The 18,346-nt window shown below is 43.2% G+C and overlaps 1 protein-coding gene across 9 annotated transcripts in view; it reads left to right on the top strand.

The window, feature by feature from the left end:
• Positions 1-18,346, top strand: part of Dst (dystonin) — a 482,621-nt gene that overhangs the window by 277,640 nt on the left and 186,635 nt on the right. For all 9 annotated transcript variants that reach the window (XM_004623003.3, XM_023701151.1, XM_023700937.1 and 6 more), the window contains 7 exons: positions 6,421-6,533; positions 6,628-6,734; positions 9,983-10,102; positions 12,218-12,313; positions 12,408-12,535; positions 17,005-17,098; positions 17,404-17,558. In XM_004623003.3, the coding sequence (XP_004623060.1) occupies positions 6,421-6,533; positions 6,628-6,734; positions 9,983-10,102; positions 12,218-12,313; positions 12,408-12,535; positions 17,005-17,098; positions 17,404-17,558 (813 nt within the window). The remainder of the gene's footprint in view (positions 1-6,420; positions 6,534-6,627; positions 6,735-9,982; positions 10,103-12,217; positions 12,314-12,407; positions 12,536-17,004; positions 17,099-17,403; positions 17,559-18,346) is intronic.

Genomic DNA, 18,346 nt, shown 5'->3' with positions numbered 1-18,346 from the left:
ATTCCAACCAGAAATTGGCACAAAAGAAATTGTCAGGGTTGTAGCCAATTTTCTTAATGTAGGTGCTGACTTCCTTAACAATGTCCTCATATCTCTTCTGGCTGTAGGGTGGCTCTGTGGAATCCATTTTGTTAACTCATTTGTTAATCCAATTGTTAAACAACAATTAGTTGTTTCACACCCAGTGTGTAAGCCAGAAGGGAATGCTCATGGGTCTTACCGTTCTTGGAGATACCAGCTTCGAATTCACCAAGACCAGCAACAATAGTCAGGGCAGTGCAGTTAGCTGGAGACGTGCCTGTGATCATGCTTTTGATGAAGTCTCTGTGTCCAGGAGCATCAGTGATGGTCACGTAATACTTGCTGGTCTCGAATTTCCGCAGGGAGATGTCAGTGGTGATGCCACGCTCACGCTCGGCTTTCAGCTAGTCCAAGACCCAGGGTTGGAACCCTTCTCCGTCTCAGCAGCCTCCTTCTCAAATTTTTCAGTGGTTCTTTTGTTGATGCCACTGCATTTGTAGATCAGATGGCTGGTGGTGGTGGACTTGCCGGAGTCCACGTGTCCGATGATGCTGATATTAATGTGAGTCTTTTCCTTTCCCATGTTGGCTTGGATGTAGTGGTGGTTTTCACTACACCTGTGCTGTCATGGCAAACCCGTTGTGAAGAAGCAGAACCTCTTCAGATGTCTTCTCTTTTTGACCCTGGTCTGATGATTTAATCTCTTGCAGTCTCTCTTAATGTACTTTTATGATTTGCCACAGTGCTTAGAAAAAAGTGTGCAATTCTTTAAAGAAGTCCGTGACACTTGGCCTTCTGTGGGCCTTGTCACCTCTCTGGCCTCCCCCTCAGCTGGTAGCTCTTGCTGCTGGCTGCTTGGCCCTGCCGGCTCCTCGTAGTCAGATCCTGGAGCACAGTTTTCCCATGCATTTTTCCTCAGTGGCGTGCTCCTCCCAGCTCGTCTAGTAGTGTTCTGCAGACCCTGCGGCACCCTGCACAGGTACACAGCAGCTGTACTCTTCGTGCCTCATGCCTGTTAAATATTGAGGGAGGGAGTGAATGGGCCAAGGAACTTGCTGTTTTCCTGACTGAAAAGAACTGCGTGGAACTCCATACCAAGGCCTCAGGTTGTGTTTTCTTTGGTTTTGTTTTATTAGCTGTGCACATTGCTCAGCATACTCAGTGGCGTGCTGCTTTGACTCTTGAGAGCGCAGGCAGATCGTGGGATTCCTCATCCTCATGCCAGCTGCAGCTGCTCAGTTGCACACGATGCCTGATGCTCCTCGGGAAGAAGTGGAATTCTGTGGGCGCTTAGTGCAGCTCCTGTGCTTCCTGAGTTTTACTTTTCTTGTGACGAATTGAGCCACAGGTTGTATGTTGTCTGTCCCGGTGGAACAGAGAGCAAGAGGCACAGGACACCTGAAGCACAGCTTGGTGATTTTTGTAGTGTGAGGCTTTTGATGTTGCTGTTTTGTCCCTATAGAGGCCTTTTCTCAAAAATTGTCTTACAAAATTAAAGAAAATTTGTGCTAAGATTCACATAAAATATGCCACCTCAGTCTTTTTAAGTGTATAGTTAGTGGCATTCAGTACACTTACGTTGTTGTGTGCCCGTCACCACCATCTGTCTCTGGAACTTTTCACCTCCAGTGACCAAGACACAGTGCCCATTCAGTGCTGATCCCCACCTCTTGACCACCTGGGCCCTGGACACCCCTCTTTTTTTTTTTTTTTGTATTTTAGTACAGGGTATACAGGGTCTCACTACTAGATTGGACTCATAGTGGTTCTCCTATGTTCAGCCTCCCTTGAGCTGGGATTGCAGGTGCACCCCACCACACCTAGTCTCAATCGCCATCTCAGCGTGCCCCGGGGGTGGGGCTGCCATGGCACCGGGGATTGGACCCAGGCTGCTGAGCTGTGCCTAAGCAGGTGCTTTAGTCCACTGAGCTTTCTGGCTGGCTCCTGGACACCCCTCTTCTACTATTCATTTTTTTAAAAGATTGAGATAGGAAATTATTACCAAGTGTTCTTTGAGATGATCAGATAACTCACAAAGTTTAATTGGTTTTTATTATGATTTTTAAAACTCTGATGAAATGCTATTTTCTCCAGACTTCTTAATCTTACTGTGTATTCCAAAGTGAGGCCAACACAAGCTGTCCTCCTCCTACCAACTCTAAGTGTGTTATTTTTTCTGGATTTAAACAATAAAAATAAATACTGGAGAGGATTTCCATGGTGCATGGTCTCTTGCTGAGGATGGAAGGCAACAGGCATGCTAGTGTTTGTGTGGGCTTTGTGTTTCTGTTTCCATTGTTACATGATTATGTGGTAGTGCTGTGGCCGCTCGCCTTTCTTTTTCTTTTCCCCTTGCCCACACAAAATGTATTAGAATGGTGGATTCTAACATGGTTAGGGCCTCAACCTTGGCTGCTAAGATTCACCTGGTAAGAATCACCCTTGTTAAAATGTAAGCAACCAGGCATTTCACTCTAACCTAATCTAGATTAGGGCCCTAACACCATTCTAACTATGGGAAGCATTGGTATGATATATGCTGGTGAGTACTGTTTTGGTAATAATCTGGCCCTTCTGATTTCTTATGGTTTACTTGTTATCCTTTTAGGACATAGACACACGTGCGTGGCATGCACGCTCTCGTGCACATGCCGTCTTGTAGTTCTTGTTGAGTATTGCCGTCACCATTTCCCCAGGAGCACGTTTTGCTGCATTTTCTTTATGTGGAGATCTTAGCTTCTAACTGGATGTGTTAGTTGGTACTGCCAGGGTGGTCTAGCAAAGAGCTCGGGCTTTCTGCCCCCTCAGGTCTGGCTCCCAATCCTGATTGCCACTTACCGGGTTGGTATTCTTAGTCAAGTTGTATAACCTCCTGTAGATTTTTCACCGGTAAACTCAGATAGTAACATAACCCTATGGCTGAGGGTTGTTGAGACCAAATGAGATAATGTTTTCAAATCTCTCTTCTTGCCCTAAGATATATAAGGGAAAAGTTTCTCAGTCGTGGAAGGGAGTTGGCCAAGCAGTCATACTCTGTTTCTGTCACTTGTGTGGTCGCTGAGCGCTGGTTGGGAGCCAGCAAAACCTAACAAGCTATGAGTTTGGATCATTTAATTTTATGTGCTTTAAAAAAAAACCTGCTTTGGACCTTGACTGTTGACATTGCCTCTGCCTGACCTTTGAGCTGTTGCCATAGTTTCAGCTCAGGTACTAATGCACTCTTTGCTAACTTTAGTTTTCCTTTCTGTTAACTTTAATCGCTGTCCCCTGCACTATGTGTCTGGGTACTTCCATTCCAAATGTTTCAGTTTTGTTTCATGTTCCTTGTGACCGTGTGTACTGGTGTTTGGCATGATAGGGTGCGAAAGTCGTGGGTAGTCTTTTCTGTAGCCATTAATATTACGTCAGCCACAGTTCCCCAGAGAATCCCACCTACTGTGGGCTAGTGTGTTAATACAGTGTCTGCCTTGAAAGATATTTTGGGGTTATGTATCCTCCAAAAGAACTCTTCTGTTCAATTTTAATGTTAAGCAAGCTTAGGCTTTGAATGTGAGTGGAGCTGCTGTATGAACCTAGGTCCACATGGGTACCTACATACACATAAATGCTCATATATGTACACATGCATATATGTGTGGACATATGCGTATTTTGTCTAAGGAGAACACTTTGAAGCTGGGTGCTATAAGAGGGATGAGAGTGAACATTAATTTTAACCAAAATAGTTTTGTATTATAACAAATGGCTATTTTAAGATAGCTTTAACTCTATGTTTTTAGCACAGGGTCAGGGTATTCACTGTGTCTTAGTGGCTTGCGCTTTGTGACTTTACTTTGAACTTCATTTTATAGCTTTCTCTTGGTTTTATACAGTATTTTTGAATTTAAAATTTATGCTGTCTTGTATTTTCAGTTCTTGGGTGTCTTTGATCATGTATGAATTCAAAAGTGGGTGATAAATACACGATTTTAAAAATCTATGCTTGAGTCATTAGAAAGATTACGTTAAGTAGAATAATTTAAAATAGAGAGTGGCTTCAAGAATTATATTTTATGATTTGGAAAAGTTTTATAAACTAGGGAAATGAGAGTACTCAATGTTCAGCTGTCTAGAATACAGTACAAAAATATGGCTGTGGCCTTGGGCACACTTATGATTCAGTCTGATGGTGGGTTAGTCAGATAGCAGTGAGATTTTCTGCTGGCCTATCCCAAAAAGAAGATGTTATATGGAAATGAAATCTTTAGAATTAAAATAAGCATCTTCTGTGTGGAAAAACGGCTGTGATGTGGGCAGGTTGTACTATCCAGTGACCAAAGGGAGAGGGGCAGGGGACCCGCGTGGCCTATTCGGAGCTCTGGGCACACGGAGGAGAGGCAGTGGAGGGCCTGAGGCACCGGCAAGGAGGGGCAGGCGGCCAAGGAATGCTAAGGCTTTCATGCTGTTGCTTTTTGACAGTTTTTAATTACCCCTTTCCATTTTTATTTAACTAATCTTCGTACAGCCTTTTAATGTAAAGAGCCTCAATCTCTGTTCCTCTAAAGCGTTAAAGATCAGAGTGAAGGAACAGACTTACTGCAGCTCATTGTATGGCTCAGCTGCTTTTGTGCTGAAATGGCGATGTCATTCTGAAGGAAGTTTTGGGCTTTATCCTGTTGGTCGAAAAAACTTGATTCTTCAATGACTTTATTCATTCCCTCCGAGATTACTCAGTGTTTACTCCCTATGCTAATGGTAGGGTTCTCATACAACATGCTCCTTCTTGTTCGAGATTTGGCACATTCAGAAAGCTTGGTTTTTATTTCTCTAAAATGTGTGAACTTTAGGGAAACAGAATACTTTTTTAATGAAAGAACTTTATTTTTGTCTGTAGACTGTGAGGCACCCCTGCTTTGTCACCTTTATGATGTCAGATTCCTGACGATTCAGTGTGAATTGAAAATACTCTTTTTGGAGGTCTTTCATTTAACGCTATTGTTTCCAGTAGATCCACTGTTCTTGTAAGATCAGTGTTGATGTTGGTGGCATATGAACATCGTTCAGAGTTTTCCTGGAATATAAGCGTGGAGACAGTGATGGAAACCTTTCCAGGTTTTGAGCACTTCTAAGTATTATAAAAGTATTAAGTAGGTGTTTTTGGAAGTTTGCCCTCTCACCAGATAAAAATAAGAATAAAAACTGCTGTTTAACATTCTACATGACTGTAGTTTTCCAAGCGTCTCTCACATAAATGGTGTTAGTGTTCAGATTACTTTGCATCCTGCACTACTTCCAAGGCCTCCCGCTCTTTCTGTCGTTCCCCAAAAGGTTGTTTTGAGCCAGGCAGAGAGCCTGTGGGGACTGTGGATAGCTGTCATTCAGGAGCCTCACTCAGTGAGTTTAGGGCTGAGTGCTACTCTTTCTGTGGTTTTCACACTTGTACTGGGTTAGCTTTGTGTGGCGTTTCCAACTGCCACGTTTTGTCACTTTCTGTGAGGAGTGTTTCACAAGCAGTTCCTCAATCAGGGAGACAGGGCCAGCTTCAGGTGCCCCTCCAGTTCACAGCACCATATGAGTTTTACAGATCAGAAAAAGATGAAGTGCTATGTGTGTGAGTGCGTGTGCGTGCATGTGTGCATGCATGTGTGCATGCTTGCGCCTATGAGCAGGGGTGTATACATAAGTGAGCATGCATGTGAGAGTACATGTGTACTTAGGAGGCACGCTCTTGTTTATTCTAGTCATCCATTTATCATTCAGATTACCAACTAACCAGTCTGCTTACCAGCTTTCCAGAGACAGTATCTAGTGTGTGTATACTTCTCGGTAGGAGGATAGTTGGCTAGTTGAGAGAAACAAGATGTGCGTGTGTACCAAACCGTGATTGAGCAGGCCAAGGAGGGATGGGGGTATGTCCTACGTGCCACATTAGTGATTAGATAGGAGTGTAAGGCACTTGGAAAACAGAGAACGGGGGTGGGGCATCAGGGAGAGCTCCGTGCACGAGGAGCCAGGCGACCTGTGCTAGAACAGTGACCCTGAGGGTGGGAGGGAGCACTGACGGAGGGCGTCCTGCGGCCTCGTGGGGCCTGCTGTGGAGCAGAGCAGGCGCGCTCGGTGTTCGGGAGGAAGGCTGGGACTTCAGTTGGTTCCGTGGGGGCTGTGCTTCCTCTGTATGCGGGGGAAGAGGCATTTATGGACTTGGTTGAAAGTTACGTTTATGCTTTCCTGGCTGCATTTGTTGCCAGCACTGCTCTCTGTTCCTGAGAGCAGTAAATGATATTAACTATGTTAAGAAAATTTGTGCATTAGCACAGGCTTGTTGTTAATATTTGCGGGAGCTGTTTCATAGACGTACGTGTAATGATAAGGTTGAATTGGCATGTGAAAAAATGTCATTAACTCTGAATTTTTTCCTAGGCCGGACCTGATAGACATGAATACTGTTGCTGTTCAAAGCAACCTTGCAAATTTAGAGCATGCTTTTTATGTAGCAGAAAAAATTGGTGTTATAAGACTTCTGGACCCTGAAGGTAAGTTTTTCTTGTCTAAGTAGGGACTGGATAAAAAGTCTGAAAGGAAAGTAACCTGCCAACGTCGTGAAATAATTTATGTTGCTGGTTTTAGATGTTGATGTCTCCTCCCCTGATGAAAAATCAGTTATAACTTATGTGTCATCTCTCTATGATGCATTTCCCAAAGTCCCTGAGGGTGGCGAAGGCATCGGTGCAAATGTGAGTATTGGTTTTTCTGTACTAGAAGTTACTGATTTTGTGATGTTGTCTGTCTGTCCGTCCATCTGTCCGTCCATCTATCTATCTCTCTGTCTCTCTGTCTATCTATCTATCTATCTATCTATCTATCTATCTATCTATCTATCTGTCAATCACTGGGGATTGAACCCAGGAACTTGTGCATGCAAGTCTACTACTGAGCCACGTCTCTAACCCTTTTATTTTTTAGGTAAGTGTTTACTAAATTGTCCAGGCTGGGCTCCAACTTGTGCTCCCCCTATTTCCTGCAGGAACTCTTGAGAAGCTGGGGTCATAGGTGTGTGCCACCATTTTAAAGATTTTGACAGTATTCTGGGAAGCAGACACAGGAGAATCAAATGTTTGAGCCCAAGGTGGCCAACTTAGACCCTATCTCAGAATGAAAATTATCTGGGGAAGTGGCTCAGTGCAAATACTGTATGCTAAGGTATACAGTATTTGCACTGTACAGATATACAGTATCCTTCAGACTGGATGTCAGTTGTCAGTTTGTACGCCAGGGTGGTCCAGCAAAGAGCTCTGGCTTTCTGCTCTATCAAACCTGGCTGCTGATCCTGAGTGCCACTTACCAGGTTGGTATTCTTGTTCAAGTTGTATAACCTCCTGTAGATTTTTCACCTAAACTCAGGAAAATAACATAATGCTCAATCATTAGCACTACTTACAACAATAATTTGAGTTAATGTGTTATGTATTTATTTATTTTCTGTATTTAGTACAGGGTCTACAGGGTCTCACTATGTAGATCAGACTCGTAGTGATCCTCCTGTTTTCAGCCTCCCAAGTGCTGGGAGTACAGGCGCGCGCCGCCACGCCCAGTCTCAATCACCTTCTCAGTGCGCCCTGCAGGCAGGGCCGGCATGGAACATTAATGTACTTCTTAATAAACACATATTACACGCATTTCATGATAGTGTTTTTCTTTCTGTGGGAAGTGGGGTCCTTGACTTGAGCCATCCCTCACCCCTGTGTCCAGCATGCTTTTTATGAAAGAATTCAGTCAAGACACATAGGCAGCCATGTAGAAGTCTAGGTAGGATTTGTCCTAGAGCAGAAAGGGAGAGATTTTTACCTTCGGAGGAGGTGGGCCATGTCCTGAAGGTGCCTAAGATCCTATGCTGTAAATTGACAGGCCTGTGTTTTTCTAATTTAAATGAGGAAGGTCATTGGATCTGGCCCTGTTAACAGAACCAGTTCGCGGACACACAGGTTTGGGTATTGGGCATTTATCAGATCACTGTTTCTCAAAAGTTTGTCTAGGCGCTGGTGAGATGGCTCAGTGGTCTAAAGCACCTACTTAGAACAGGCTTAGCAAAGCAAAGGGACTGTGGTTCAATCCCCCAGCACCACATGTCAGCCAACCCCGCCCCCTGGTGGGCTGAGCTGGCCACACACACACACACACACACACACACACACACACATAAAATTTAAAAAAAACAAAAACAAAAGTTTGTCTAATTTAATTCAGTTGTCCATTTTGCAGTGGTCTTGCTGACACGTGGATATGTTCGTTTGTGTCACACATGTGGAGAGGTCCCCTGACCTGGCCTTTGCTCCTTTCCTCACAGGTGCCTTTATTGCTGCATGACTTTGACATTTGGGAGCCCTTTCTGGTGTCTTTCTCATCCCTCTATGTTGTTTCTAGACTTAGTTTAATTCTCCTCCTCCTCGGTCCTGTACCTTTGACCCTGGGCAGCGTGTGCTGACACATAGCCTGCCAGGATTGCCCTTTGATCCTGGATGTTGCTTCCTTTTCTTGTTTCTCACAGGACCTCCACTTTACTTCTGCCTCTTACTCCTCCACATTGGACCTAGCGTGACAGGTGTGGCTTTCCAGTCCTTGGCCCCTGGGGCCCATCACTTCTGCATTTTATTGCTTAATCTGTCTTCCTAACACCTATGTATTTAGCTTAAAAATTTACAGTGGCGATACATTCCTTGGTGGTTAAATGGAACATAGATGTCAACTCAAATACATTAATTGTTCTTGCCTACATTTTGTCAGTGTTTTCTTAAAATGTGCCATTTATTAAGAGCCAAGTATTTCCATGTCAGAGCCGATCTCATTTGCTCTGTCTCCTCTCTCCATGTCCCCTACTACACCCCAAACCGAAGAACCACTGGTCCCATTGTAGAGCTTTTCTTCCCTAAGAAATCCTTGTGGTCATTTGCAGGCGAGTGCGTCCCAGCCTGATTATTGTCTTTCTGACACACTACTTTCAGCTTCAGTTCTTTCAGTGTGCGCACAATGCTTTTCGTTTTGCTTGTCTGCTTATACTGTATCTTTCCTGTCTCCTCATCTAGGTAGCAACCCCTTGACAACAGGTACGATGTCTTCAGGTTTTACTTTTTAATACAACACTGAGAGCACAATATACATTCCTAATAAAGATTCGCCAAATGCTTAGTTGAATATAGCAGTTGACAGTGCCTTTTCCTTTCCTTTTTAAAAAGTTTGCTGAATGAGTACTTGAGGAACGCCACCACGTCCCAGTTCATTCCTGTCTGGGTTCCTACGTGTTGTACAACTCTTCTGAGTGTCAGCTCCTCAGTGGACTTTGAGCTTGCGTGGTTGGCATGGATGACGGGGCTGTCTTATGCCTGCTGCTGACTCCTCCTTCTTGCGCCCTGGAAGGCACCTCAGGTTGATCCTGGCGCTGGTTTTTACTGTTGTCTTGGATGCAGGCACAGCAGCCTGCCCCGTGCAGTGTCCGTGGTAGCCATTATCTTTGCATCAGAATATCAGTGGCCCAACGTCGGTACTGTGTTTTTAAAGCTGTTTATATGGAGAGGATTGTGGCTGAGTAGAAAGAGACCATTTCGCTGATTCTCCCTGTCAAGCTTCTACATAAGAAAAATTCGTGTTATGACTTCTGAACAAATTGTGTGAGATGTAAATGTTGTTATCTGTAAACACAACCTGTATCATTTTAAGGGCCAGCCAGATAGTTCAGGGTATTAAAGGACCTGCGTAGGCAGATGCAGGGGTTGGGGATTTGATCTCTGGTGTGTTGTGGCAGTGCCGCCCCCGGGGCTTGCTGAGACAGTGATTGAGACTGGGCGTGGTGGTGCATGCCTGTAATCCCAGTGCTTGGGAGGCTGAAAAACAGGAGGATTGCTGCAAGTCTGATCTGTGCAATGAGACTATACTAAATACATAAAACAAATAACAAAACAAACAAAAAACTGTCCTTTTATTCCTTCAGGATGTTGAAGTGAAATGGATTGAATACCAGAATATGGTGAACTACCTCATCCAGTGGATTAGACATCACGTGACTACAATGTCTGAGAGAACATTTCCTAATAATCCTGTAGAACTAAAGGTTGGTATCATAGAAGTTAGCCAGGATTGATTGATAAAACACTTTTAACTAAGTGATAATTCCATAATTTTAGGCATTCAAGAAGAGTTATTACTGACAAGTCATGAATAAGCAGGCAAATTTTTAATTTACTTATTTCCCTATTATACAGAGAAAATATAAATTAAGTATTAATAATTAAAGCATAATAGAAATAGCATCTTTAAAGGATTGATAGTCTATATATGTTTTAAGATTTTTTTTTTTTTTTTGCGGAAGTGGGGATTGAATGCAGGCCTTTGCGCTTGCCAGGAAAGCACTTACTCTACTGAGCCATCTCCCCGGCCCTTAAGCTACATTTGTTGAGAATTAAAAAGTGTGGGACTCACATTGCCACATTGTGTTTGGTGGTAGGAAGTACTTGGAGCCTACGACTGCGAGGAGGAGCCGTGGGGAGCCCGCAAACAGGCCCAGTGATAGGGAGCACGCTGGCTCAAGTGTGTTACGTGCTGCTTCCGGGGCCTCTCCTGTGGAGCAACAGATGTGTTCTGAATTGTATCACGCAGATTCAGAATTGCCGTTGATGAGGCTAGTGTCCGTGGGCCGATGGTTTAGCCAAACATTCATTAATACCAAAAAACTTAGGTCAGACTCTGAGGCAAGATGTTGTAGCAATATAAAGGTGTAGATATATAAACTTAGCAGAGTAGTAAGCTGACCCATTCTGTGCATATGGGTTTGAAAAATAGAGCAAAGCACTCTTTTTAAAAATTGATAATTAAATATTGACTGCAAAGCTGCAGTTCCTTGGCTTTCAAACTTTGTTTTCATGTTTGAGTGGGAATCATGAAAATTATAATAACCCAAGGTGGGCCCTGTGAAATTATTCCCTCTGCTCATGCATGTGACAGAACATCTGGAGCCTGGCTTGTCCTCACGTGGCCACAGGGAGTGTGTCCTTGGCAGATGGTCACTTGGCATTTGTCAGTGAGATGCATTTTTAAAGTGTCTTAGTGTTGTTTGTATGATGTCTGCCTGTATGAATACCAGCTTCCCCGGGCAGAAGTCCTTCCCTTCTCCCATCACGGTGCTGCAAACATTGGGTGCCGTGTGATGACGCTGAGTGTGTAACGTCCAACAGATGTCTGAAAGGACGACAATTTCAGTTGAAAACAGATTTTACTTTCAAATGCATTTATTTCCAGATATATTCCTGTTGTCTAGACCTTGAATGAATTTGTACCTGCCTCTGAGAAGTGCAGATTCTGATAAATTTGTCGAAGAAGTTCAAGTAACTGTGCAGCTTTATTTAGTAGTGTCTAGAGTAGAGTAGGACACAGTGCAGGAAAGAAAACGTTTTAACCAGACAGCCATTGAATACAATTCTACAAAAATGTGTCCTCCTGAAGATTTGTAGGGACTTGTTTTAATGCAGCTTCAATTAAAGAGTTAGCATACTTATTAAATGAGAAAATAAAACAAAAAAAGAGAAAACATTTTATCTATATAATTTTTGTGAAAATCTTTCTACCAACTACAATAAATAAAAGGCTTGTAAATCAATCTGTACATTCAATTAGTATCAACCATGTGATTGAGACTTCTCTATTAATAGGCCCATCAACTAACAGTGTCTTTCTTCATTTATTGAAGAAAAGCTGTTTACACTGACCAATGGGAAATCGAAACTAAATTTTAACCCTGTTTAGCTAAGAATTCTGTTTCCAAGGATAGAACATTAAATAGAAAATTTTTTCTTTTCTTTTTGGGAATTGCATCAAATCACTTTTCCAAAAACTGAAAGCTAAGGTCCAGCATTTAAAAAATTATCTTTCTTGTTTTGTTCGATGCTGAGAGACTTTTATAAAACCCTAGAAGGTTGTCTTGGCCATTGTTTTTCAGATTCTAGAGGGTACACGTTGAAATATGGCTCACATCAATAATTACATCCCCGTCAACTCCTCTGTAACGGTGGTCACCATTTGCTGGGGAATTGGTATTATCCGCAAGTGTTAATTTTATAAAGGAGTTCCCACTGCATGTTACACAGTAAATAGCACTTGTAACAGTGAAAAATGAGACGTTGAAAGCATCTCTTTGAAGTTTGACCCTTAATTTATTTTCTCTTTCACTTAGGCACTTTATAATCAGTATTTACAGTTTAAAGAAACAGAAATCCCACCAAAAGAGACAGAAAAATCAAAAATTAAACGCCTCTATAAACTATTAGAGGTAAGTGGAAATTTCCCTCACATTATCAAGCATGTCTTTAACTTTTTAGTTCTTTGCCTCACATTCACAGTTTTGTTTTTTTTTTTTTCTTAAGATTTGGATAGAATTTGGGCGCATCAAACTGCTCCAAGGCTATCACCCAAATGACCTGGAGAAGGAGTGGGGGAAGCTGATTGTTGCCATGCTGGAGCGAGAGAAGGCGCTGCGTCCTGAGGTGGAGAGGTAGGCGGGGGCTCAGAACCCTGCGGCCCGTGGGGGGAGCCCAAGTTCTCTGGGAAAGAACTTGAGTTTTAGGCCCAGGCTGATGGAGGACCAGTGTTAATTTTGTTCATTTATTTGGTGTGTACCCTTGGATAAGGAAGCTCATCTTTCTGACCCTCCATTTTCTTATGTAGAAGCACTCCTGAGAAGGTAAAAGGAGTAAAGCAATGAAAGTATTAGTAGAGTGGGTCTGGTAGGCTGGAACAGTGTGTAAAGTCTCCTTTAATAAGTATTCACAATTTCTGGGATTTTGACTTTGGTGTTTGATATTGGCAGTCCAACTCAGGGGTCCTTTACCACCAAAGTACACCTCCAGCCCCTCGTGCCCTTCTTCTTCCCTTTGTTATTTTGAGAAAGGTTCTTGCTACGGTTCCTAGGTGGGAATTGAATGTGGCGATCTTCAGCTTCAGCCTCTTTTAGTACTGGGTTTACTGTACCTGGTTAATGTAGTTTATAACCAGAGTTACCTATAAGAATTCTTTTTTTTTTTTTGCGGTACCAGGGATCGAACTCGGGACTTTGTGCTTGCCAGGCAAGTGCCCATAAGAATTCCTTTTTTTTTTTTTTTTTTTCCTGTAAGAATTCTTAAACTCTTCTTTAAATCACTAGATCTGGAAGCCTATAGTTTAGCGGTCAACTTTTTTGTTCCTTGTTACAGTATCTTCAACCTTGGGCTTCTTTTTCCCTGGGCAGTGGAAACCAGATTCTAGCCTGCCCCATGTGAAAGCATCTGGGTCATGTTGAGAAAACATACAGTCAGTGCTGGCTGAGCTTCCCTGTCTGCCAAGCACCTGCAGATGCATTCATGTCATGAAGTCGTCACTGGCTCCACATTGTTCCATCCGCACTGTGCTGTACTCTTTCCCAGAGAAGGGGTGGATTTGCCTTTGGGAAACGAGATGGTGGTGGTGGTGGCATTGGTGGTGGTGGCAGTGGTGATGGTGGTGCTGTGATTTGGTGGTGCTGGGGGCTGGACTCCAGGGCCTGGCACTTCTTAGGCAAGTGACTAGCCTTCGAGTTGTACCTGCTGCCATGCCGGGTTGATCTGTTTCTGTCCTGTCCTTGAGCCTGAGGCACAGATGCTGTGATCTGCTCCTTCGGCTGTGCAGCCAGGACCTATGTGTGTGGCATGCCTGTTGGCTTCCAGGCTCTCTGTGGGGGCGTGTGTGTGCTAAGGGCTGCCCTCCTCCATCCCTGGGTGTGTGTGGTCCCACACTGGCAGGGCTGTGCAGTCATCCTTGCGTCTCTTACTCCTGATCACACGCGGAGCCCAGCTCTTCCTGGGGAAACTCGATGTCTCCTGGGCTGGCTCACCTGTCTTACCGCTCTCATATTTTATGTGCTTTGTTCCTTTAGAGCAACTTGTCTTAGTTGAAATTTTGTATTTGTTTTTGTTTGATTAAGGGTTGCTTGTTTTTCATATACAAGTTCCAAGAGTGGAGACACACTTTGTTTTTCCTCTCCCTTGTGGTGGAAACGCTTTACACAGTGCTGGCCCCTGGTAGAGAGGCTTCGTACAGTCCTGTGGCTGGTGTCTCACACACTGACTTCAGCGCTGCTAGAATATGAAATAACACAGTGAAGACATGAGGGCTCATCAGGTTTTTTTTTTTTTTAATTAAATTACTGATTGCTTGCTGGTTAAAGCACAAGATTGTGTTTTTATAACTGGATCATTGGAATTGAAAAAGCCTGAAACTCACAGATTTAGGTTTTTATGGAGCCAGTAAATGGGTGATTGAAATGAGATACTAAGCTAATCAAGTAAAGGAAAAGGACTCCAAAGTAAAAAGACGAAGAGTAGAGTTTTAGGGGTCAGAGTAGTAGAAGAATTTAATATACGTGTCTGAATCCACTTTGTGTTGTGTTGCTATAATAGAATATAGTACTGCACACTGAGTAATTTAAAAAGAAGAGACATTGGCCAGGCCAGACAGGGCGTGTCCCCAGAAACCCAGCTCTGCAAGCAGGTGAGGCAGGAGGATCACATGTTTGCATCCCTGTCTCAGTGTAGCAATGGCTGATGATACATAGCTCGGTGCCTGAGTTCACTCCCCACTAGTACTAGAAAGAAAGTATTAGCCAAGTGTGGTGGCCTGTGCCTTAGAATTCTGGCACTCTTGGGAAGTGAGGCAGCGGCCACAAGTTTGAGCCCAACCTGGGTGACGGAGTGAAATCCTGTCTCAAAATAAAAATAAAGAGAGCTGAAGATATAGCTGCACATTAAGGCCCTGGGTTCAGTCCTTCACATGCATGCACGTGCACACGTGTGCGCACACACACACACATACACACACTCGCTGTCACACACACACACACACACACACACACACACATCCAAAGAAAATTTTTCTCGCAGTTCAGGAGACCGAGGAGCACAGTATGGTGCTTGTATCTGTTGAAGACCACTGTGCCGGTGGAGATGGAAAGGCAGAGAAGGTAAGGAGAGACACAGGGCCAGTACACGTGCATGCCTTTCTGGGAGAGCAGGCAGCCCCACCGGCAGAGCCCTGCCTTCTTAGCTGGCTGAGCCACTTCAGCCCTGGCAACATCAGCCTGTAAGGGCAGAGCCGTGATGGTCACACCTTTCCACACCACGCTGTGGAGATTAACTCACCAACACGTGCACTTCAGAGACTTTCAAGTCACAGGACAACATTCTGTCTAGTGACAATTTGGCAGTAAGCATTAGAGTGTTCTATTTATGTTAAAATGTGGATAAGAGTTCAGGACTCAGGCGCCTGCCACTGAATCCTGGATTGTAATTATTTCCTCAGCCTACAAATTGTGTGATCTTACAATTCACAAGTTTTCTGATGTCTAACCCTCATCTTCCTCATTTGGACACAGAATGTAATAGGACCTGTCATGTTTGGTGGTAAACTGTTTCAGATGAAGTAATTGTGTGTAAAATGATTAGCTCATTTCCTGGTACATAGTAATTGCTTTATGAATGTTAGCTATTGTTATTTATTGCATTTAAAAAAAATAGTTGCACTTAAAATATTTGAGATAGCACTCTCAAATTTCTCCTTTCCTTATGAAAAGAAAAATAGCTTGCCCTCAGAGTAGAGAAACGACAGTCTGGCTCTGTAGTGCTGCTGGTAGGAAAATATTGCCGAGTGTGGTTGGATAAATGGCTTCACTTCTCTTGACACAACATGTTTTTTGGCATTGATTGTGCCCCACAGATAATAGCTAGACAGCGTGGTGTTTGTAAGGACAAATGGGAAGCGCCGCTCTCCTGTGCCTTGTAATGACTTGTCAAAAGGAGAAAAAAGCGAAAATTAACTTTGCAACTATCACATTAGTATTTTGTTTAGCATTTGGGCTTTTAGAAATATGAAACGACTGTAGTACTTAGACAACATTATTGAAAGCATGTCACATAAAAGGAAGCCCGACGTGGTGGCGTGTTCCTGTAAATCCCAGCACTTTGGGTGGCTGTGGCAGGAGGATTGCAAGTTTGAGCTGAACCTTGGGACCGTGGTGAGTTAGAAAAACCCTGTCTTGAAATGGAGAAATTTTGAAAAGGTCTGGGGTTGGGGCTCAGTGAGAAGGCCCTGAATTCTAGCCCTAGTGTGCCTTGTCTCACAGAAGGTAAATGAATACGCTTCTAGTGAATTTGGTCTTATGAACAAGTGGCATAAACGGAAATCTTGTTTGTTTCTCTTGTTTGTGGGTGCTTGATGATTTCCAGCTCCTTGCCTTGCATTATCCAGCTCAGACTCGGCCTTTGCAAGAGCAGACTGATCAGATATTTGTGTCTTCTCGTGGGTGCTTACTGTTGTCAGCAAGACCTTCACTAGTGGACCCTGGGTTTCTGGGATCTGGGTTGTTTTTTAGGTGTTTGCAGCTATGACTCTTGGTGAAAATATTTGGCACATCTTTCCAGCGACGCCCCACTCCACCTGCCTTGTCTGTACTTGCAAGGCTTTAATACAAGCTGCAAAAGGCAAACCTCAGCGAGCAAACGAATGGCTTTAGGCGAGATTCTTTGGAACAGTTATCAGCGTATCATGTGCTGTGTTGCATATGCATGTTGGAACGTATTTAAGGAACCACTAGGTTGTAATATTCAGTTGCCACTTTTCACAGTTGGAGGTAGAAGTAGCTTTTCCTACTTCTTAGTTAGCTTTTAATGGTCGAAGAACGTCATTTCAGGACTAAAAATGCATAGTAGTAGTTATAGTTACCGTAGCAGTGATTCTGTTTTTAGTAACACTACTAGCACTCGAACTAGTCTTGATTCAAATGAAAATTTCCTCTCCGTTCATTGTGGTCCAACACTGATCAATTCCTGCATCAGCTTCGGCAATGAACCCTTCGAAGGACACAGGTGCCGGCTCACTCATATGGCTTTGGGATGGCAGTATTTTTCAGGGAAGTGCAGTGTTTTATTTTCTCTTCCTTTCCCCCCCTTCTTTCAGGTTGGAAATGCTGCAGCAGATTGCCAGCCGTGTCCAGAGGGACAGTGTCATCTGCGAGGACAAACTGATGCTTGCCCGAAACGCTCTCCAGTCCGTACGTTTGGTGTGGGAGCCACTGGGCTGCTGGAGGGACTCAGTGCGTGCTTGCACGGACTGAAACTTTTGAATAACATTCGGTTGGTTCTTGGGATATTTGCTCTGCAGAAGAAACTTAATTTATTAGTAATGAACTGATATTTGTTCTCTAGAAGACCAGTGAGAAAGGGAAAACTTATTTTTAAACTAAAAAGTAAAACAAAAAAGCTTAAGCAGGATTCGTCCTAAAAGTTGGAGTTTTGAATTTAAGGCTAATTCTGACACTTTTTTCATAGATGTAATATTGAGTTCTTTTAAATGCAGGATTCCAAAAGATTGGAATCAGGAGTGCAATTTCAGAATGAAGCAGAGATTGCTGGGTACATACTCGAATGTGAGAACCTTTTACGCCAGCATGTCATTGATGTCCAGATCCTTATCGACGGAAAATACTACCAGGCAGATCAGCTGGTGCAGAGGTAAGAGTGCTGTCTCGGCTCACCCTGTCCGAGTATTTTATGGGCACTTGGGATTGGAATGTGGAATATTTGTGTGAAATACGTTTCTTAGTTCTTTTTAGATGAAATGTGTGGTCCTTTCTTTAAAATTAGTAGTAGAGAAAGCATTTTATGCTGCATGCAGTAATTACTGAGGTTGTAACTGAAGTATTCATTGAAGGAAGATTTTTGTCGCCTATGTGCTGTCTACATAGGTGAGGCTGAGGAAGCTGTGGCCCAGCCCAGACTTGATGTGCACAAGGCCCGTGTTCAGGCCCAGCGGCACGCGATGGAATGAGTGAAAGAACCGAAGCATGAATGAATGTCCTAATTGTCATTTGAGAAAATTGCCACTTTAATTCCATTTTTTTAGTTACAAAACTGTTCATAATAAAATGTTGGAGAAAATGTGTCTAAACACATGTCTCTAAGAAGTGGGTTTGAGGTTAGGACTAGGAAATATATCGCAGCCTGAAAGTTTCTATTTGTGTTTGGATAGATAGATAGATAGATAGATAGATAGATAGATAGATATGTTTATCGATAAGCAAAATTTATGGATTTTGCTGGACCCAATAATTTACTTAGAAGTGTACAGTAAATCTAAATATGGATGCTAACATTTAAACAGAAAAAACTTTTATGTTCATGCTAGAAATACAATAGAAGTTTGGAATTGTACTGAATGTCAAATAGTAGGAGAATGAGCACATTACTGTCCTTTTAAATGATAAAGACTAGTGTGGAAAGTGCTCATAGTACAACAGTCA

This window comes from Octodon degus, unplaced genomic scaffold (genome assembly GCF_000260255.1).
Source record: "Octodon degus isolate 3935 unplaced genomic scaffold, OctDeg1.0 scaffold00001, whole genome shotgun sequence".
Taxonomy (NCBI): Eukaryota; Metazoa; Chordata; class Mammalia; order Rodentia; family Octodontidae; genus Octodon; species Octodon degus.
Note: the sequence above shows the minus strand (reverse complement) of the source record. Positions and strands in the feature narration are given on the sequence as shown.